The sequence below is a fragment of the Rhineura floridana genome, chromosome 20 (assembly GCF_030035675.1).
Source record: "Rhineura floridana isolate rRhiFlo1 chromosome 20, rRhiFlo1.hap2, whole genome shotgun sequence".
Taxonomy (NCBI): domain Eukaryota; kingdom Metazoa; phylum Chordata; class Lepidosauria; order Squamata; family Rhineuridae; genus Rhineura; species Rhineura floridana.
Window position 1 is genome coordinate 6389914 of NC_084499.1, and position 22263 is coordinate 6412176.

General features: G+C 47.1%; 1 protein-coding gene across 1 annotated transcript in view; it reads left to right on the forward strand.

Annotated features, from left to right (window-relative positions):
* CERCAM (cerebral endothelial cell adhesion molecule) overlaps positions 1-21425 on the forward strand; it is a 46859-nt gene extending 25434 nt beyond the window's left edge. Inside the window, exons 9-13 of the mRNA XM_061604476.1 lie at positions 1977-2109; positions 4913-5040; positions 7352-7555; positions 15308-15564; positions 19885-21425. Of these exons, the coding sequence (XP_061460460.1) occupies positions 1977-2109; positions 4913-5040; positions 7352-7555; positions 15308-15554 (712 nt within the window). The 3' untranslated portion in view covers positions 15555-15564; positions 19885-21425. The remainder of the gene's footprint in view (positions 1-1976; positions 2110-4912; positions 5041-7351; positions 7556-15307; positions 15565-19884) is intronic.
* Positions 21426-22263: the final 838 nt, after the last annotated feature.

Below are 22263 nucleotides of genomic sequence, written 5' to 3' on the forward strand. Positions count from 1 at the left end.
CTGATGGCATCTGGTTGGCTGCTGTGAAAAACAGTATGCTAGAGTAGATGGGCCTTTGGTCTGATCCAAAAGGGATCTCTTTTGTAGGTTCTTTTATAACCCAGCACCAGGGCCAGATTATCCATTAGGCTTAGTAGGCTGAAGCCTAGGGGCCCGGTGCTCTTGGGGGCCCGCGATCCGCAGAAGCAGGACAGGAGCTGAGGATTGCGGGACAAGAGCTTCTGAACTGCCCACCATCCCCCCACTTCACTTCCCTTTTTCTCCGCTGTTTTTTGCGGTTTGCCATCAATCAAGATGGTGGCCGAGGTTTCCCTAAGGGGCTGAAGCCTCTGCCGCCATCTTGATTGATGGCAAACCTGTGTGTGCAGCTGCAAAAAAGAGCAGAAAGGTAGGTGAAGCGGGGCGGATGGGACGGGATGGCAGGCGGCTCAGAATCAGCCTAGGGGCCCTCCTCAGCTTAATCCGGCCCTGCCCAGCACTATCAAGTTACATCAAGAGTGCCTAGGCTGCATAGCATGCTAAAGCAGGGTTGGGGAATGTGAGGCCCTCCAGATGTTGGGACTCCCAACTCTCACCAGCCCTGTCCTGGTTGGGGCTGATGGGTGTTGTAGTTCATAACAAATATAGCAAATATAGGCAGATGCTCTATCACTGAGGTACGGCCTTTCCCCAGAAGGAGAACATAAGAGCTCTCCTGGGTCAGGCCAAATGCCCCTCTAGTCCAACATCCTGTTCCCACAGTGGTGAATTTGTTGCCTATGGGAAGCCTGCAAGCAGGGACCTGAGTGCAACAGGACATCTCCCCACGTGTGATCCCCAGCAAATGATATTCACAGCTAGTACTTTGCCATCAACAAGGATGATCAGGGGACTGGAAGCCAAGCCCTATGAGGAGAGACTGAAAAAATTGGGCAAGTTTAGCCTGGAGAAGACTGAGGGGAGATAGGATAGCACTCTTCAAGTACATGAAAGGTTGCCACAGAGAGGAGGGCTGGGATCTCTTCTTGATTGTCCCACAGCGCAGGACATGTAATAATGCGCTCAAGTTACAGGAAGCCAGATTTCGACTGAACATCAGGAAAAACTTCCTAACTGTTACAGCAGTACAACAATGGAACCAATAAGGAGGTGGTGGGCTGACCAACACAGGAGGCATTCAAGAGGTGGCTGGACAGCCACCTGTTGGGGATGCTTTAATTTAAATGCCTGCATTGAGCAGGGGGTTAGACTCGATGGCCTTATAGGCCCCTGCCAACTCGACTATCCTATGATTTACTTATTTAGTCATTTATAGATCGCTCACTATCAAATAGAACTTGAAGTGGTGTACATTAAAAAAAACCCCACAGGTATAAAAGTTATATAGATAAGGTATATGAGTAGCCATTGATAGTGCGGGGGGTGCTTGGGGGAGCGAAGAGAAACTCCCATAGCCATTATAAGTTATCATATGGTGAAAAGAGGATTAGAGAGCCTGGTGGGTGCCTTGATAGATCTTGGGGGGGGGGACCTTGGTGCCCAGGGGCACCATGTTGGGGATTCCAACATTGCAGTGACCCAGCCTGACATTATTGGGACGTATATAACTGCTTCCAAATCATTACCCTACAAGCATAAGAAGAGCTTTGCTGGGTTAGGCCAAAGGCCCATCTGTCCAGCACTTTTTTCACATAGTGGCCCATGGGATGCCTTATTGGAGAAACCCGCAGGCAGGACATGAGTGCGACAGTGCTCTCCGCAGATTCTCAGAAACTATCATGCAGCCTCTGACAGTGCAGATAGAAATAGCCATTGCGGCTACTAGCCATTGATAGCCTCACCGTCCTTGAATTTATTTTTTCCTCCTTTACAGCTGTTCCAGTGAAGGCTGGGTTGCGTATCTCGACAGGGCTATGCATTTCCATGTCATCTTTCCTAGTTCTTGATCGGTCTTCTTAAAAGACCTTTGCTAACCTCTGTGCTCTCTCCTCCGCTAGTGCCCTGAACAGCAGTGACATCAAGAAACTGGGTGTGGACCTGCTTCCGGGTTATTTTGACCCCTTTTCAGGGAGGACGCTCACCAAAGGGGAGGTTGGCTGCTTCCTGAGCCACCATCGCGTGTGGAACGAGGTAACGGCTCAGGCTGTGTTGGACAAAATGAGAGCAATATCTCGAGGTGTCGGGTTTGTTCAGCTTGAAGAGCCAGCTGAGAGAGGGCTTAATAACACTGTTGAGCAGCTTCTCTCAGAGTCAGGCTGTTCAGATGAGGGGCCAAGCCTGGCACAAGCATTATATAGGGCTCGCCTGGCTCCTATTGGTCCCTCAGGTCACCTGGTTTGGCTGGGTTGGAGAGTGGGACCACCTCTAGCTACTAAAGAGCTGGTGCTACAACGCAGCAGAGAGTAGGCTGAGCGTAAGGAGACTTGAGGAGTGCAATGTTTGTGAATCCTGATACCAGCTGACCTGATCTGCACCTCCCAAACCCCGAGTTCCCAACTGTGGTCAGTGGACCACTAGTGGTCCATGACCTTCATTCAGGTGGTCCCTGCTCTGTTTGTATTAAATATTCATATTGATTTTTAATTGCATTTTTATCGCTGCTTTGATTTGTTGTATTGTATGTTGTTGTATTACAATCTGAATTTTATGGAATGCAAATTATAATACAATAGAATCATAGAATAGTAGAGTTGGAAGGGGCCTATAAGGCCATCAGGGATATAAATCAAATAATAATAACAATAATATCATTCCCTGCTCAGTGCAGGAATCCACTCACTTTTGTATTTCCCAAATATTCCAGTGTATTTCTCACCTATTTTTTTTTAAAGAAAATATGTTTAGAAATGCATGTTTTGATAGAAAATGCATTTTAAAATATGTATTTAACTGTGATTTTTTTGTGGGAGTCGGGTGGGCATTTTTTTAAGTGACTTGCAGATTAATAAAGAAAAGGGGTGGAAGAGACTTATGGGTGAACTCATGAGAAAGTGAATGGGAAGAAAATAGATGGATTCCCCCATCCCACGCTGCGAGTTTCCTCTGCCTGACAGCTTCCAAATGTGTGACAGATTTGTTATTTGTGTAATTCTTTTTCTTGTGTGGTACTGGATGGTCTTTTTTGGGTGAAGGATACTCCATATCACAAATGGCTTTGCCCCTTTGGGGATGGAACAACAGAGGCATTGTGGCATCCTCTTTTTGTAGGCAACTTTTACAGACATGAGCAAAATACATTCTTCATTACCATCCTTCTAAAATACCCAGGGCATTTGAATGGCATTTGGCCTTCTTATTCACGGACATTTATTTATCTACCCCGCCTTTCTTTTTTCATGAAACCCAAGGCGGCTTACATATGGTTCCCAGGCGGTCTCCCATCCAGGCACTGACCACACCTGACCCTGCTTAGCTTCAGCAGGGTGCTGGCCTCATGTGCCTTCAGACCATAGCCTGGGACAAAACATGAACAATATAATAACGGAAACAATTGCTGAATTTCTCTTTTCTACTCCAAAGACCTATAAAGGGATTTTGTTAATTTAGAATCATAGAATAGTAGAGTTGGAAGGGGCCTATAAGGCCATCCAGTCCACCCCCCTGCTCAGTGCAGAAATTCAACATAAAGCATACCCAGCACGTGGCTGTCCAGACGCCTCTTGAGTGCCTTCAAGGTTGGAGAGCCCACCACCTCCCTAGGTCATTGATTCAATTGCTGTACTGTTCTAACAGTTAGGAAGTTTAATTGTTTAATTGTATCTTCATTTACTTCTGTCCTTAGTTTATACAAATACCAGATATTTCACCCAGAAATTGCACGATTTTGGTGTCTTTAACTTGTTCTTACTGGGTCTGTGACCATGTTATAAAATTTTGTTGGGTTTTTTTGTCCCATTCTTTACCAAAAAAAAGGGAATGTCTCAGCAAGGTCTACACCGGGGTTGGGGAACTTCTAGCCCATGGGTCAGACGTGCACCACCGGGCCTCTCCATTTGGCCTGCAAGACTACTTTGGGGAAGCCATGCCAACCAACCCAAACATAATGTCAGGTGTGGAATTGGTAAAAGTGGGCTCCCAGTTCTTTTGCTGGAGCAAGTTGCTGTGCTCAAGCAAGGGGAAGTAGTTTCCATCCGGTAGAAATGCTTCTCCCTCCGAGTGCTGCTTCTGCCATAGGAGGTGGAAAAGATCTGCAACAGGGAGGCTTACAAAGCCCTTTGCGATCCTCCTCAAGCTTCTCCTTTGCACCTTTTGACATCAGCAGTGTAAAGGAGGGGGACAGGGAGAGCCATTTTCCCACATTCCCCCCTTCAACCTCCGATGTTCACATTCTGACAGATAGGCAGGGCAATCCACCTGTCACTCATGTGACATCACAGGTGGCCCAAGGTGGATCTGGTCCCCAGAGCCAGAAAGGTTCCCCATCCCTGTTCTGCGCCAGTAGTTCCCAAATGTGTTCCCCCATTGACCACCTGAAAGTTGCTGAGGGTCTTGGCGGACCTCTTAATGACTTTTCTGCCGCTTGTGGAAATTCTAGATGCTAGATGTTGTATAATTTTCTATTGTAGTTCTGCCAACACATCATGGACCACCTGAATGAAGCTCGTGGATCACTGGTGGACCATGGACCACAGTTTGGGAACTCATAGTCTAGACCAAGGATGGAGACCCCTTGGCCCTCCAGGTGTTACTGGACTCCCGAGTCCCATCAGCCCAAACAACATGGCCAATGGTTGGAGATGATGGTAGTTTTCAGGCATATGGAGGGCTACAGGTTCCCCATCTCTGGTCTGTGCTATTATAGCAGGCAGGGCAAGTTCCCTTACTGCAGATGCTGGCATTCCTTTGCTTGCTGCAGCCCTGGGTGAGGCTTGCGCTGGAGCCTGAAGACCTCATTCACCCGTACTCCCTTGCGCTGTTTCTTTCCCCCTTTCAGATCGTTGAACGGGGCCTGGAGAGGTCGGTGGTGCTAGAAGATGATGTGCGGTTTGAGGCTTATTTCAAGAAGCGGCTTTTGAGGCTGATGGATGACCTGGAGGAGGCGCAGCTGGATTGGGACCTGATGTATGTTGGGTTGGCTGGTGGGAACGGGCAAATCCTTCAGCTGCAAAACAGCCACGAGTGTTTGGCTGCACTTTGGGATGTTCCGCTTTGCATGCAGAAGGTCCCAGCTTCAATCAGTTGTTGAGGGTCTTTGCAGCCCACTATAGAATTCAAATTGGAATACAATAAAATGCAATATAAGAAATAAAGGAAGCAACAAAAATGTAATTAAAATCAATGTGAATATTTCATGTGATGGATGAGCCATTTCTGTCATTAACCACGAATCCACAGATATGCCACGGACCACCTTAATGAAGCTTGCAACCCACTGGTGGTCCATAAACCCCAGTTTGGGACCCCTTGAGTTAGATGGACCAATGGCCTGACTATGTATCAGGCAGCTTCCTGTGTTTTTGTTTAATTCATGACTTTATTCAGACCATGACCTTCCGTGGCGCAGAGTGGTAAGCGGCGGTAACGCAGCCGAAGCTCTGCTCACGGCCGGAGTTCGATTCCAACGGAAGGAGGAAGTCGAATCTCCGGTAAAAGGGGTCGAGGTCCACTCAGCCTTCCATCCATCCGTGGTCGGTAAAATGAGTACCCGGCATACGCTGGGGGGTAAAGAAAGGCCGGGGAAGGAACTGGCAATCCCACCCCATATATACGGTCTGCCTAGTAAACGTCGCAAGACGTCACCCAAAGAGTCGGAAATGACTCGCACTATAAGTGCAGGGACACCTTTACCTTTTTTTTTTTATTGAGACCTGTGAGGACTGGAATCTTTCATTTTAGGGGAGCAACAACAGACCAGTGGCAGAGAACGTGCTTTGTACGCAAAAGGTCTCAGGGTCAATCCCTGGCGACTCCAGGTAGGGTTGGGAAAGAGATCTGCCTGAGTTCCTGGAGAGCCACTGCCAGTCAATGCAGACAATATTGAGCTTGCTGGGCCATTGGTCTGAACCTGTAGAAAGCGGCTCTGATATTCACATTGATAGATATTGTGGAGAGCTCTGCAGCAAAGTCTCCTTATGTAAGTCAGACCATTGGTCCATCTAGCCGGAGACTGACTGCTCTGACTGGCTGTTCGGGGTCTCAAGGCCGACGCCCTTCCTGCCACTTTGCTACCTGATTTTTGTAACTGGACATTCAAGGGACTGACCCTGGGACCTTCTGCATGCCAAGCAGGTGTTCTGCCACTAAGCTGTGCTCCGTCGCCTTATATTGAATCCAGTAGCATAGCGGCAAATTCAGAAGTGCAGGGTTCCTTCATGTTAGTTACGGCCTCTCCCCATCCTTTTTTTGCTCCCGGGTTGAGAATGAGATCCTTGTTAGCACCTTCTCCCAAAACAACAGACAACCCTGGGAGCCAATAAGCACGAAAGGGGAGAGTGTTAGCTGCTGAGAAGAATCTTCTCAATAGCTGACTCACCTCCTTTCACTCTGATTGTCTCCAATCAGCAGGAAAGACAAGGAAGCATGTTAGAAGACTGTTTTCAGTGGCTAACACACTGTTTCATGCTGATTGGCTTGAAGGATGCTGGAGACATAGGGACCCTGCTCCAAAGAAGGGTAAGGGGTCTTAGACAGCCCCCCTTAGGTCCCTGGATGACTACACCCCTAGCCAAATCACGTCATCTTGCCCTGTATTGTTTGCTTTCCTGCCACCAACTCTCGAGTCTGTCTGCTATCTGAGATCCTTTCTTTTAAATTTTGGCAATACCAGGGATTGAACCTGGGACCTTCTGCATGCAAAGCAAGTACAGCCAGTGAGCTATGGATCCTCCCCTCAAATGAAGCTGCCTTATGCTGGATCAGATCATGGCTCTGCCTAGCTCAGAATAGTCTGCTTTGACTAGTAGCAGCTCTCTGTCTGCTATCTGAGACTCCCCCCTTTTTTTGAATTGGAGACACCAAGGGTTGAACTTGAGACCTTGTGCTTTCAAACGCATGTGATCTCCCACTGAGCAATTGCACCCACGAATTCCGGCCTTGCACTGTTTAGGGCAGGGGTGGGGAACCTCCAGCCCGCTGATTGGCCTGCCAGGCGTCCCCGTTTGGCCCATGAGGCCATTTTCCCCAAGCCACACCCACTTGCCCCTCAAGGGCGGGGCAGATAGAGACATGACTGGATTGGCTGCAGAAAATCAGGATTGTACTCACAGCTCAATCCTGCTTGGTCGTGGGCCAACTTTTGGCAGGAGAGTGGGACCACCCAGCTGTTGAAGTTTATTTTGGAGAACTTGGGACTTCCTGGCATAGCCCGCTCCTACCAAAGGAGGATCACAGCAGAAGTGGGTGAACTGGAAAAGCTTCTTTTTGTTTGTTTCAGCTACCTGGGCCGGAAGCAAGTGAACTCTGAAGTCGAAGAGCTGGTGGAGGATGTACGAAATCTTGTGGTACCTGAATATTCCTACTGGACATTGGCTTATGTCATCTCCCGACGGGGAGCTCAGAAACTGATTGACGCGCAACCACTCTCCAAAATTCTACCTGTGGATGAATTTCTGCCCATCATGTATGACAAGCACCCCAAGTAAGAAGCTTGAAATGTTGATTTTTCCAAAAAAGTTTTTCCTAGAGAAAACTCTGGACAACTATTGCAGAGGAGGAGGGGCAGATGGCTGACTTACTGACTTGTTTATTTCTTTTCAGCCCAGATGTAATAATGCAGAACACCACGCTTGCTTGACATTCTTATCCAAGTGCTAAAGAAACTGCTTAGTTGTACGGAAGAGTTTGGGGGATTTTTTGTGCAAGTGGGACCTGTGGTAAAGGCTACATCAACACCGTACATTTAAAGTATATTATATCAATTTAAATGGCTTCCCCCGAGGAATCCTGGGAACCATAGTTTGTTAACGGTGCTGGGATTTGTTAGGAGACGCCTATTCCCACTCACAGAGCAAGCTACAAGCAGCAGAGTTCCCTGGGAAGAGGGACTGATTGTGAAACAGCTCTGGAATAGCAGCTCTTGGAGGGGAATACGGGTCTCCACTACAGTTCCTGGGGGAAGCCATAACTGTTAACATGATATAAGAATGCTTTAAATGTATGATGCAGATGTAGCTAAAATGCGGCAGTGTGGAATGCTCCTCTTCAGAGTGCCAGCCAGCCTTTTTCTAGGATATTCCACTCCATTCCTCCTCCTCAGTGGGGTTTCTTTCCCCCAAACAGTTACCATTGCATGCTCACTGAGAGGCACTCGGGGACCTTTCAGACATCCTTTTTCTTGTGCAGTCATGATAATTTGTGCTCATGATGGTATCGGGGTGGTTATACGTGATCCCCCTTTCAATGCCGTTTATGCCTGCAAAAGTTTCAGGGCGGACGTAGTGCCTTGTTTCCAGTCGGTGCCTGTCCCATAACTTCCTGCAGAAATCCTGTAAATTTTTATACCAGGAATAATCTTTTTTTTGTGTGTCCCGCTTTTGTTGGGCTAGAGTGCAAGAGTGTCCCTCCAGGCAGCAATATAATGCAACAATGTTGGGGAAACATCACAGAACAACCACTAAAGCGGAATGGTGTGTGGATGGTCCAGGATAAATCCACCACTATCACATTATTATCGCGTCAGTGGCATGTTGCAGAATACACTGGCAAAAAAAACCCACCCACCAGTCGGGGGGAGGGGGGCTTAGTCCTTGTTTTGTGCCCCCCCTTTAGAGTTTTTTTCCTATTCCCTGACCCTGCTGAATTCCCCCTCTTGTACACAGATGGACACCTTAGGGATCCACACTTGAGGAATTGAGTGAGTTCATTGTTAGTATATAGGATTCAGGTTTCCATTGTGAGTGAGGGAAACCCATTTCATAAAGCAGGGATGCGGAACCCAGATGTTGCTGGACTGTAGCTCCCATCAGCCCCAGCCAGCATGGCCATTGGTCAGGGATGATGGGAGCTGGAGTCCAACATCACCTGGAGTCACACATGTTCGCAGCCACTGCCCCAAAGTAAGGTTCCACTGTGAGAGAAAGCCTCTCTTCTCCCCTGCCTCTCTCTCCTGTCCTGGGCTTCGGTCCTCTTTCCCCTCATCCCCTGTTGGATGGCCTCCTGAATGAGTTAAGGATGGAAAGTCCATTCCTTGAAAAAACAAAAGGCAGCCCTTCATTCTAATGAATATCTGATGCCAGGGCTGAGTGAATATTAAGGCTGCTGGGTCCAGGCAATATTTAGATGCTGCCTCTCTTACAGATCAGAAGGTGTGGGGGGAGGGAGACACCTCCCTCCTGCCTTGACAGTGGCAACAGTGGCCTGGCCTTTGCTGAATGTGAAGCGCGGTTTTGGGGTGATGAAGTCAAATTGGGGGTGGGGAAGCAAGGGTGATGATTCATCCTCATTAGGCCTGTAGAACTGCTATGAGCCAATGGTCACTATGTTTGGGGTTGAGAAAGCAAGGCCAGATATGAAGATTTTCCCCCAGTTTGATGTTAAACCCCCTTTTATGGTGGAGAAGAGGCTTTCCTGTTTTTGTTTTGGGAGTTGGTGGATTGCTTTGCTTGTCTGAGCCACCTGCTGTTTGGACCTGGGTGGGTGAGGCTTCATTTCATCTTTTCCTCCTTGCTTGTGGTGCCTTAAAAACAGAGCTTGGAAAAGTTACTTTTTTGAACTACAACTCCCATCAAGCCCAATCCAGTGCCCATGCTTGCTGGGGCTGATGGGAGTTGTCGTTTAAAAAAGTAACTTTTCCAAGCTCTGCTTAAAAACGAGTGCACGTGGGAGACCACATTTACACCAAACATCCGTTCCGCTATTATTCCACTTTAAACAGAATCCTGGGAAGTGTGGTTTGTGAAGGGTGCTGAGAGTTGTTAGGAGACCCCCTATTTCTCTCACAGGGTGACACCTCTGAGAGTTCTCTGGGAAGAAGGACTGACTGTTAAATTGCTGTGTGAGAACAGAGGTCTCCTAAGAACTCTCAGCACCGTTCACAAACTACACTTCCCAAGAGTCTTTGGGGGAAGCCATGTCTGTTTAAAGTGGAATAATAGTGGAATAAATGTAGGGTGTGAATGTGGCTAGAGCTAATCTGCCAGGAGAGGGAGGCATGGTAGTTCCTTCACACACAGAGGACCCCTCTACTTTCCTTGGGGGCAGGCCAGTGGCTGAGAGGGAGCTTCGGTTTGCCTTTTAGCCTGGCCTGTGCCTCTTGATTTCTACAAGTGCAGGAAATTATATTATCCTTTGCCTAGGACAGATTTCCCTCTCTGATTTGGGACACCTGGTATTAGAAGGATGGTTTTATCTGAGGGACCCTGCAAATGTCCTTTTAATTGTGCATATATGATGATTTGTGCTCATGATGGTATTGGGGCAGTTAGATGCGATCCCACTTCAAATACTGTTTGTGCCTGCAAAAGTTTCAGGGCAGACCTGCTGCTTTCTTTCCAATTTGTCTCTCTCTTGTTGCGCTGCAGCACAAGAGTCCCCTCCCGATTGCAATACCAATAGCAAAAGTATCGCAGAGCAAGTAATATACCGGAATGATGTCTGGAGAGTCCAGTATAAATCCACCACCTAATGCACTATTACTGCGTCAGTAACACGTTGCAGAATACACCTGGGGAAAAACACGCTGGCCTGGAGGGGCCTAAATCTCCGTTAAGGCTTACATGCACAGATAAGGCCTCCAGAATCAGTTGAGCAGAATTTTGCCTTGTAAGCAAAGAAAAGCGCCTCCCTCCTCTTCTCTCTCCCCCCGCCCTTCAGCGCCTCTTAAGGGAAAACATCTGTTCATATGAGCTCATTCCCTCCAGCCTTCAGAAGTCTGTGGAAAAGAATAATCAGCAAGTCCCCAGGAGGAGCAGTGGAGGAGGAAGGAGGGCTTTGTGTGTGCGTTGATAGCGCTGGAGGGCCGTTGGTTCAGCTCCTCGCTGGAAAGACAGCACAAGCCAGGGGGCTATGGCGATTTGGCATGATTTGGAGCGGGAGTGGAGAAACCTGTGGCACTCTGTCACACAGTGGCTGAATGGCCTCCTAGGTATAATAAATAAATAATAAAATTTTATTTCTAAGTCACCTATCTGGCCGAATTAACAGCCACTCTAGGCGACGTACAGAAAATTAAAATATAACATATAAATACAAATACAACATCAGACTCTACTTAATCTAAACCCACCCACATCTACAGAATAAGACTAAATTACCCAAAAGTCCCGTAGGCCCGCCTAAACAACCAGGTTTTCAATTCTCGGCGGAAACCTACCAGGGAGGGGGCATGGCGAAGGTCACGTGGCAGAGAATTCCAGAGGGTGGGGACCACAATCGAAAATGCCCTCTCTCTGGTCCGCACCAGCCTAGCTGTTTTAACTGGCGGGACCGAGAGAAGGTCTTGTGAGGGACTGTCGGGCCCTCAGGACTCTTTATGGGCCTGACCCCCCACCAGACCACCTCTGTGCCCTCCTTGAGTGGGCCCTTGAAATATGGCAGTGCCTTTTCGTTGCCTGGGTGGAGAGGTGGCTGCGTAGAGAAACTCTGACTTGTGTGTGGCTGGAATATAGCCTACTGTGCAAAGAAGAGACTCACATTGATTGTTCCACCCACTTTTGGCCTACCATTGCCAAGTGACCCTTTGGAAATAGGGCGAGCCAATTACGTAAAATCTTGACATCTAAAATCAAGACAGTGTCCTCAGATTAGAGATAGATGAATCTGTCAATTTCAGTACCACATTTTTTCCAGTCTTAAGTTCCATTCTCCACATTTCCGCAACAATTGCAATTTTTTTAAAAAAATCCTTACAAAAATTCACCAGTTGGTGCTAATTTCTCCTAACCTACACATCTTTGTATACAGTTTTGATTTGCACATATATGCAAACAATTTTCCCCGACACACATTTATGTATCTTATTTTCCCCGACATATGCACCTTTGTTAACATTTTCTGATTGGAGAACCACATCGCAAAATTCAGGGAAGTTCAAATTGTGAAGGATGTTTCGGTCTGTGAGTTGGTTTGTGAAGTGTGAGTTAGGTAGTTTCTCATTAAAATGTAGACAAAATTGAATAGCTTGCAGGGGGCTGGCACAATCCAATGCAAAGGTCTCCTGCGCACGCCCTGTGCTTCTCTTGATTGTTTTGGACAAGGCTTGCCCAGAAGAGTATTCCATTGGGTGGCGCTCCATGAGTCGCCTCTGTCCATCTGTCTTCCACTTAGCTGCCCCGTTAGCCACCCCCCCTAATATCTGACACCCCAGCCCAGCCACTTCCATTTTCCTCATGGTACAGCTGCTTCTGCCTGAGAGCTTTAAAAGCAGGGTTGGGCACCCTCTGGCCCTCCAGCCGCTGTTGGACTCCAACTCCCATCAGCCTCAGCCAGCACGGCCAGTGAGTCAGGGATTATGGGAGCTGGAGTCTAGCAGCATCTGGAGGGCCACAGATATCGCCAGAACGTTACCCCGCTGCTGAAATATTGGACAGGCACCGTCTCTGTTATCTTTTCGGCACCTACTGAAGACCTTCCTCTTTCAACAAGCCTTTTAAGTAGATACCTTATCCCAGTTTGCATCTGTGTTGGAATTGCTTTTTAAGATGTTTTTAAAGTTTTTTTTTTTTAATTAAAAATGTTTTTAAGATGTTTTATTTTAAAAGTGCTTTTTAAGATGTTTTGTTTTTGAGATGCTTTTGGTGTTCTGTCCTTTGTTTTCCACTCCAGGGTCCTTCTGGGAGGAGGGGCAGGACATAAATGAACAACAACAACAATCATAAATTTCCACCCCCTTTTTAATGGATGGTGCTCTCTTCCTTAGCCTACCCTACTGTGCCAATGTCGAGGGTTGGCTTAGTCAGGCACAGGCTGAGGTCCACACTGCAGCAAGGGGTCCCCACTGTTGACCTTCAGAGCTCCCTGCCTTCTTCAGCTTTGCTGTTGCTGCCTGTTCACCTTTCCTCTCTGTGCATGTGGGCAGTGAGACAAGCAAGAAGAGGGAGCCTCTATCTCCACTTGCCTTGCCTGCTCCCGCTGCGCTGGTGCAGATTGGGCCCAGCGCGAGAGAGCAAGCAAAAGGGTGACAATGACAAGGAGGAGACCCAATAAGGCTGTCTTGCCCAGCTCACCCCCAAAATCTGGAGCCGATCATGGGGCCTCCAGGTAGGCGATGTGGGCATGTGGGATGGAGTAGCCAGGCTGTGCCTGAAATGCTGAGTGGGCTCGATAGGGGATCCCTTTGTCTTGCATGCCACATGGCTTCCCCCGGATCGCCTTGGCCTCTGCTCAAGGCAGTTTGGGAATGAGATTTACAGGCAGGCAACCTGGACCCAGCCAAGCGTGTTGGCTGCGTTTCGAGACTTTCCATCTCCACCAGGCTCTTGCTCCAAACCAGAATTTCACCTGGCCTTTTTTGGCTCTAGGTTTGCTCCGTGCAGAATTTCTTTCTCCCTCAAACAAGAAGAAAAAGAATACATAGCTGAAACTTCAGCCACACATGGATAGTCAGTAATGCTTCCTTCACTAATTGGGCTGTGAGGGTGATCTGCTGTGACCGGTCACCCCAGCAGGAATAGGAACATAGGAACCTGCCTTTACTGAGTCTAGCTCAATATTGTCTTCACTGACTGGCAGCAGCTCTCCAGGATTTCAGATGGGACATTCTCAGCCCTATCTGAAGATGCGAGGGATTGAACCTGGGACCTTCTGCACACAAAGCAGATGCTCTGCCAGTGAGCTATGGCATCTCCCCCTACCCCCATTGATAGCTAGGGTTGATCTGACCTGGCTGTCTAAGCAGTTGTCCCCTCCTTCTCTCATTGCGCCATGTTCTCTCTCACGCAGGCCCTCACGGTTGCATATTCAGCCCCATCTGCATGATACATTTAAAGCAGTATTATTTATTTATTTATTATTGTATTTATGCCCCGCCCTTCCTCCCAGCAGGAGCCCAGGGCGGCAAACAGAAACGCTAAAACACTTTAAAACATCATAAGAACAGACCTTAAAATACATTAAAACAAAACAACGTTAAAATTTTTTTTAAAAAAGCTTTAAAAACATATTTTTAAAAAGGGTTAAAACATATTATTAAAAACAACACATATTAACAAGCAATTTTAACACAAATGCAGACTGTAGCACATTATAGCACATTAAATAGTCATGGCATCCTCAAAAGAATCCTGGGAACTGTTAAGAGTTGTTAGCAGACCTCCTTTCCCTTCACACAGCTACAGTTCCCAGAGTTCCCCACTCCTGCCAAAGGGGATGGTATCACCTTCATGCCCAGTTTGTGGGCTTCCTAGATCCCTCCGGTGCCTGCCATAGAATTGTAAAATCATAGAGTTGGAACGGACCTATAAGACCATCGAGTCCAGCCCCCTACTCAATGCAATAATCCACCTTAAAGTATATCTGACAGGTGGCTGTCCAGCTGCCTCTACCTCTCTAGGTAATTGGTTCCATTGTCGTATGGCTCTAACAGTTAGGAACGTTTTCCTGATGTCCAGTCAAAATCTGGCTTCCTGCAACTTGAGCCCATTATTCCGTGTCCTGCACTCTGGGACGATCGAGAAGAGATCCCGACTCTTCTGTGTGTGACAACCTTTCATGTACTTGAAGAGTGCTACCATATCTTCCCTCAATCTTCTCTTCTCCATGCTAAACATGCCCAGTTCTTTCATTCTCTCCTCACAGGGCTTTGTTTCCAGTCCCCTGATCATCTTCGTTGCCCTCCTCTGAACCTACTCCGTTGCAGACAAGATGCTGGACTGCATCATGGATAGAGAACTTTGCGGCCCTCCAGATGTTGCTGGACTCTAGCTCCCTTCATCCCTAACCATTAGCCATGTGGGCTGCCACATCTGGAGGGCCACAGGTCAGCCGCTCTTGGCTTAGAAGCAAAGCCAATGACCTGCTTGTTCTGCTTCCGAATCTCACGTGTGTCTTTTTATATTTTATGACATGGTGGTGTAGAAATACTTTTATATTCTGCCATATCGTAAAATATCAGGGTGGTGTACAGCTATAAAACATAAAATATCATTAAAAACAATATAAAACAATTTTAAGTCATCAATAAGATTTTTTTTAAATGTATTCTGCACATATCCAGAGGCATATATCTTTACTGCTTCTTCACGTTATTAAGCTCTTTGATTGGAAAACTGAATTTTCCCCTCCTCTTTCTACAACTGTTCCAGTGCTGTAACAGTTTAGCCGCCACTGCTGGTGCTTCTCAGTTTCTTACCCAGGTTGCAGCAATTTAAATAAATACAATATTGAAATCACTTTACACCAAATTACAGTCTGAAAAGGTTGATGCTTCCTCCTCTCTCCTCCCCCTTTCCTCCAGCGAGGATTACAAAAAGCATTTCAGCGACCGGGACCTGCAGACTTACTCTGTGCAACCCCTCCTGGCCTACCCAAGCCACTACACCGGGGAGGCCAAGTGGATGAGCGACACGGAGACCTCCACCATCTGGGATGACGACTCGCGCAAGACGGATTGGAGCGGCTCGCAGAAAACGCTGAAAGATGCCCGCGGCCATGGAGGCACCACTGGCCATGCCTTTCGCCCAGTCTCTAGGGATGAGCTATAACATCTGGCTGGTAAGGAAAGTCTGGGCAACAGCTGTGTGGCGGATGTGAAGCTGCTTGGGCAGAGCTGTGTGCCGTGGGCCATTGGCTGCAGGAATCCCTTCCCAGAAGTCATTGCTGTGCTTGGTTTGTATTGGTCCATCCTGCCTCTCAACTTAAAAGCAATCAGTTGTAGCCAGTCTCAGGGTAGATTGAAATTGATTGACATGCCTTACTTAGATACATTAGTTTCAGTGTGTCTACTCTGAGTAGAACTTAACTGGATGTAACCCATGCTAGTCTTGCACATGGAAATGAATGGATTTGTCTAACTTAGGTCCATTATTTTTAATGGATCTAATCTGAGTAGCTTAATTGGACATAGTCCATTTTTATGCACTACTGTACATTTATCCATTTAAACATTTATTTGTCGCCTTTTTATGCACTGTCCAATTTCATAAATTTATTATTTATTTATTATTTATTTATTTAGTTTAATTTATATACCGCCCTAAGCCCGAAGGCTCTCTGGGCAGTGTATAAAATTGCAACTTGCTGTATGGATGAGCAGGTAGACGGGTTCATGACCTTACAAGTGCCAGCCAATCAGTGCTGTGCACAACCGCCTTTAGCTGCTAACTCACAGGACCCTTTCTCCTCCTGAGCTCCACCCTGGACAGAAAATGATGCACCTTGTCAAGAATGTGACCTTGCTGGCCAAGTAACATATTTGGGTGCTGAACACAGAGATCACATTTTCTTACGGGTTTTCAGAACAGATAAAAGAGCATCTTCCAAGGAGATGCTCATTCATTACAGGACTGGTGGTTTTACAGGCGCATATAACCTGCAATTTGACAGAATCTCTTTCTGTGCTCAACGTGGCATGGAGTTAACTGGAAAGTTCCCATCGCTGAAAAAATACTTGAGAACTGTCTTTATGGAGCAGCCAATTTTGCCAAGTCATTGGATGCCTCTTTGCTGAAGCCTGGAGTTCTCAGGCCTGCCAAGGCTCTCAGTTGTGCCGTCCTTGCCGTCTAGATTAAGGCGGCAAAATGATTGTCATCCTAGTGAGGGTTGTCGACTTTTTGAAACTGGTTGTTGCCTCTTTGACAGCACTGACGGGCAGCTCTGTGCCTTCAGCTACTTGCTTCTGCAGACCAGACTTCTCTTAAAACCAGCCAGGCCCGTCTTTGTCTTTCTAGCCACTTGATAATCCCTAACCTTGCTCTAGGATTTTCCAGAAGGCAAGACTTCTGTATCCCGCAAGGGTCTTCCCCCTCTGTTTGAGTCAAAGAAGTAGAATTAAATTGTGGCAAAGAACAGAAAAAGCTGCAACCTGCGTGAATCATGCATTGTTTTCCCTGCCCGTCCCTAATTTGGGTCACCTGATGCCGGTGTTTTTGTTGTTGTTTTATGTTTATATCCCACCTTTCCCTCAAGGGGTTCAAGGCGGTGTTCATGGTCTTTCCCCACCTTCCCTTTATTCTCACAACAACCCTGTAAGGTAGGTTAGGCTGAGGGATTGCGGTTGACCCAAGTTCACCCAGCAAGTGTCATGGCTGAGTGGGAATTTGAACTCTGGTCTCCCAGGTAGCACTCCAGCACAGTAACCGCTAGCCAACAATGTAAGTGCCTCAAACAGACAGCCTTGTAAGGAACACATTTTGCATTCTGAGTCCGAGGAAAGATGGGCACATTCTTCACAACCCCCACCCTCTACCTTGCTTCCGTAGACTTTTCTCTGACAAAGGCTTGTTTGTCTGGGAAGTTGTAGCACCAGCAGGAGTCTGATCTCTGGGCAAAGCCGATGGCCCTTTCAAGGGCAGCCCAGGAGCCAGCGAAAACTGACCGGTCCAGAGAGCAGCTGGAATTTGGCTGCTAATCCCAATTCCAGGCAGTCCTACTGGGCTTCCAGCAGTCTCGTGGATTTCCTTGGCTGCTTTGGCTGACCTTCCTCTTCCCCCGGAGCTGTCCGTGCGTCTCGTGGGGGCTAAACAAGCAGCAGTTTTGAAAGACTCTGACCGAGGGTATGTGTTCAGGCTCAGCATCGCCGTGTGAGTTCCCTGAATCAGCTTGGACACGAAATCTAGAGAAACCATTCGGGTGCTGGGGTAAACAGCTGTGTTGCCTGCAGCTGAAGGTCAGGAAAGTCTCGCTTGCTTTGCCGTTCACCAGCTGGTTCCCAGTCATTGTCTCCCTGCCCCCCATACCTTTTTTTAAAAAAGGCTCTTGCTGTTGGCGACTGCTCACGATTCAGCGAGAGGAGATGAAGTGGCAAACTCTACAGCCTGGAGTTCTCTTGCTGTTCTGTAACTGCGCCAAGAGCTATAAAAGCACAGAGCTATAAAAACTGCAGTGCAGACCGCTTTAGACTTGGTTGGCTTCTTCCAACAGAGTTTTTTCTGTGGACCAGTTTGCACATCCTCATTAATGGTTTGCCACAGGAATGGGGAACCAGAGGCCAAAGGCAGCCCTAACCAGCCTCTCTCTCTGGGACTCTCCCCAGGCCCCACCCCTTACCAGCCTTGCTTTGCACCCTCCTGGAGTGCTTTTGCCTGCCTGGAATGTGTCCTTGAACTCTGATAATGGCCTCTTGGTTGCCTGGATGGAGGATAGAGAGGGACACGTGAGTGTGCATAGCCTGCTGTACAAAGGTGGAAACTGACATTCATTCCCCTGACACGTTTGCCTCTGGCCCCGCCCACCCCCACCATGTGGCCTCCAGGAGGTTGTCCAGAAGGGAATGCGGCCCTTAAGCTGAAAAAGGTTCCCAACCCCCGGTTTACTGGGAACGTGCCTACCTGGGCTGTTTCTTTCCTCCATGGACTAGTGGGGGAGAAACCACAGCCCTGGCTTATTAGTGTTAACTTTGAACCAGGGATTGAGTGAGTGGGCTCCTACTGGGAGAAAGGGTGGGATATAAATCTAAGAAAGAAAGAATAAATAGAAGGGAATGCATGCCTTTGGCTGAAAAAGGTTCCCCATCCATGGTATATAAGGACAGCTGGAGCGTACGCAACCTGAGTAATCCTGACAACAACCCTTTAAGGTAGGCCACTGATTGTCCCCATATGGCATGTGATTGGCTGAGGCTGAGAGATTTGAACTGGAACTTTTGCAGCTCATTATTGAGGCTTGTTCAGCGAATCATTATAACCACTCTAATTTGTGTCTCCTCTGCGTAAAGTAATTTACATCCCCACCCCCACCTGCTTTTCACTCTTTGGCAACTCTGATGAAATCAAGCTGTGGATTGGCCAGCAGAAATGCCGAATGATGATTGTGGTTTGTCGCACTCTCAACAAACTGCAGTCAGGCTTTTACAAATCATCGGAGGGAAACCATCTGCAATACCAGGTTCGGACATAACACTAAGCCAGGGGTTTTAGTTTGTTTTGTCCCAGCATGAGCAAGGAGGGGTGACACAGACCTGATTAGCTCATGCACAGGAAACCATGGTTTACAGCATGCCATGACGTATGAACACCAGCCGCAGTTTAAAAGTGGCTTGAAACCCACCCATGGGTGGCTGCATCTGATGAATGTTGCTTGTGTACAGAGTAAAAAGTCTGGCTGCTGAATGTAAGAACATGTTTGCAAATGTGCAGTGCAGTCCTCGGCAAGTCTACTCAGAAGTAAGGCCCTGTCTGCACTATGCAATTAAAGCTGTATCATAACCGGTGATGGCTTCCCCCCAAAGAACCCTGGGAACTATAGTCTGTTTAATAATAATAATAATAATAATAAAAATTTATTTGTTAGTCACCTATCTGTCCGAACTAACGGACACTCTAGGCAATGTACAATAGTATAAAATACAATATACAAATCAAAAACCACAATCATCAATTAATCTAAAACCATCCTTCAATTAATACAACATAAAAACTAATCCACCCCAGAAATCCTATAGGCCTGCCTGAATAGCCAAGTCTTTAAGGCTCGGCGAAAACCTATCAGGGAGGAGGCATGTCAAAGATCATAAGGGAGAGAATTCCAGAGGGTGGGGGCCACAACCGAAAATGCCGTCTCTCTGGTCCGCACCAGCCTAGCTGTGTTGACTGGTGGGACCGAGAGAAGGTCTTTTGAGGCTGATCTTGTGTGGCGGCATAGTTAAGGGTGCGGAGTGTTGTTAGGAGACCCCTATTCCCTTCACAGAGCTACGGTTCTCAGAAGACGGATTGGTGGTTAAACCAGTCTGGGAAGCTTGATAGACGATCGTCTGACTGTATAAGGCAGCTTCCTGTGTCTATCCAGAGTGTTACCTATCCTACTGTCCACTGATGTGTTTTATGAGTTTTGGCCTGTGCAAAGAACACTCACCTCTTCCTTTCCCTTCCCTTCCAGGGTCATCTCCTGCACCCCGTAAGCGAGAGGAAGATGAAAGATCAGGGCTAGCTTTCCCCACCCTCCACCTTCTCTCAGGTCGCTGTGTTCACTTGAGCTATTTTGAACAAGGAATCTACAGTATCTGCATCAAAGAGCAGTTTGTGCTCTTAGTGATGCCTTTGGAATCACCCTCGCTGGGTGACAGTGGGGTTTTGGCCCCTGCAATATATGGAACTCTCTTTTGGAGTCTCATAGCAACAAAGCTGCTTTTGCATGTACCATGGGGTGGTGCTGAAATGGTCTCCGTGGACTGGGTGCCTTTGACTTGCTCTCTCTTCCCTTGTTCTCTTGCAGGGGGATGCAAGAGGCCTACTTCTCCTCAGCCTGCCAGGATGTGTTTTGCTTTGTACAGCTGTTTGCTGTTAGAACAGGCCATTTCGGCTTGTTAAAAAAACTCTTTGATTTGGATAAATTGTTTGCACGGGAATCAGAGTTTGCCGTTGCCATGGGCAGGGGTGGTGTCTTCATCAAAAAGGCCAAACATGGGGAACCTCTGGTCCTCAAGGCTGAATGTGGCCCTCAAGGCCTCTCTGTCTGGCCCTCGGGGCTGTTCCCAAGCCACACAGACAGACACCCTTGAGGGCTTTTCCTGACTGAAATGTGTCCTTGAACTGTGACTCTCGCTTACCAGGATGGAGCAATTGGCATATGTATGTACGGGGAAAACCTTTGCATGGCTGGAATATAGTCTACTCAGAAATGGAAAAGTCAGAACTGTTGCTCCGCCCACTTTTGGTCTGTGGCCCACCCACCACAGGCATGTGGCCCCCAGAAGATTGCCAACAAGGGAATGTGGCCCTTGGGATGAAAGAGGTTCTCCACTGCCGTCCTAAGCCAGTTAGATGTCAAGACTGCCACTTTGTCTTAAAGACAGTGGTTCTAGGTGACGATGGAGCTGTCCTGCTCAGGCTATCCCTCTGCTATTAGAGGGAGCCGATATACCATCTCCTCTATCCTTTCTTATATCTTTTTTTTTAAAGGCAAAATAAGTAAATCAAACTGCAAATTAAAGATGAGCTCTTATTTCAATTTACAGAAGTATGTGTTCATTGTGTTCTTGTACCCCTCTCTAAAGCTATAGGGTGACATGCCCATTTATTTCAGTGGGTCTATTTTGAGTATGACTTAACTGGATATCATCCATGATTGCCAACTTTTTTTCTGCCAAGGCTCCTGTGACTTTTTAAGCACCTGTACAACTTACAGAAATCCAGAAATTTATGATGTTTTGTCCACTGTCACATCTCCATGCTGGGAAAAAAACTTCAGCTGCTTAATGTAAGGTTGTGCAGCTATTAATGGCACAGGAGCCCTATCTGGGGGCGGGAAATGGCTGGCAACTCTGAGTGTTTAGTGCCTGTGCTTACCTGGAGTATTTGACCCTGGTTTAGGGCTGTTGTGGGCTCTGATGGTCATGAATTTGGCACTTAAAAGCAAAAGCTGTGATGAGAAAATTGTAGCTGTGCAATTGGAAAATAAAAATAAAAGCATTAATATAATTAATTTGAATGCTGGTTTGTCTGTCTGTAGTAGTTTAGTTATTTTAAAATATTTTCTTCCCTTCTGCTGCTTTTGTTATTTTGGATTTTTTAAAAATACAAATACAACTTTTGTTCTTGGTTGAGGGAGGAAGATCCACATGAGTTGAATGAGCAACAGATTTGCAATAGATATGCTGAGTGCTCAAATCCCACTTAAAAGCCAGAAAAGTGATCAGTTTTACTTTTTTGTAAACATTGCAATGTCTCCCCAGGCAATACTTAAGTGGAAACATTCTATCCCAGGTCTTCCTCATTACCTGCTACCTGATATTTTCCTCTTTTTTTAAAATACTGGAGCTGCATGGATTGAACCTGCAGCCTTCAGCATTCTAAACTTCCATTCTACCGCTGAGCTATGATCCATCCCCTAACCTTTGCACAGAAATTCCCCAGCTTTTGCTCCCTCTGATCTCTTAACTCCGAGTTTCCAAACTTTGAAGCTGGACCCTCCAGAAAGCATGTGTGAATGTGAGTGCACGTGTACACTCTCATTAAGCATCAGACCCTCCCATTGGAGAAGGGCCAGAGCTCAGTGGTGAGAGCACCTGGTTTGCATGCGGAAGATGCTAGGATCAATTTCTGGTATCTTCAGGTAAATCTAGGGAGAAAATTCCTGCCTGAAATCTTGGAGAGTTTCTGCCTGTCAGTGTAGACAATACTGAATTAGATGGACAAATGCTCTAAGGCAGATTCCTATGTTCCAATATTTTTTCACAGAAGCTGTCCACACATTTGCCACTGCAGGGGCTAGAAACTTGCACAGTATCAAAATGAAAGCACCGCTGTTATCTGGTGA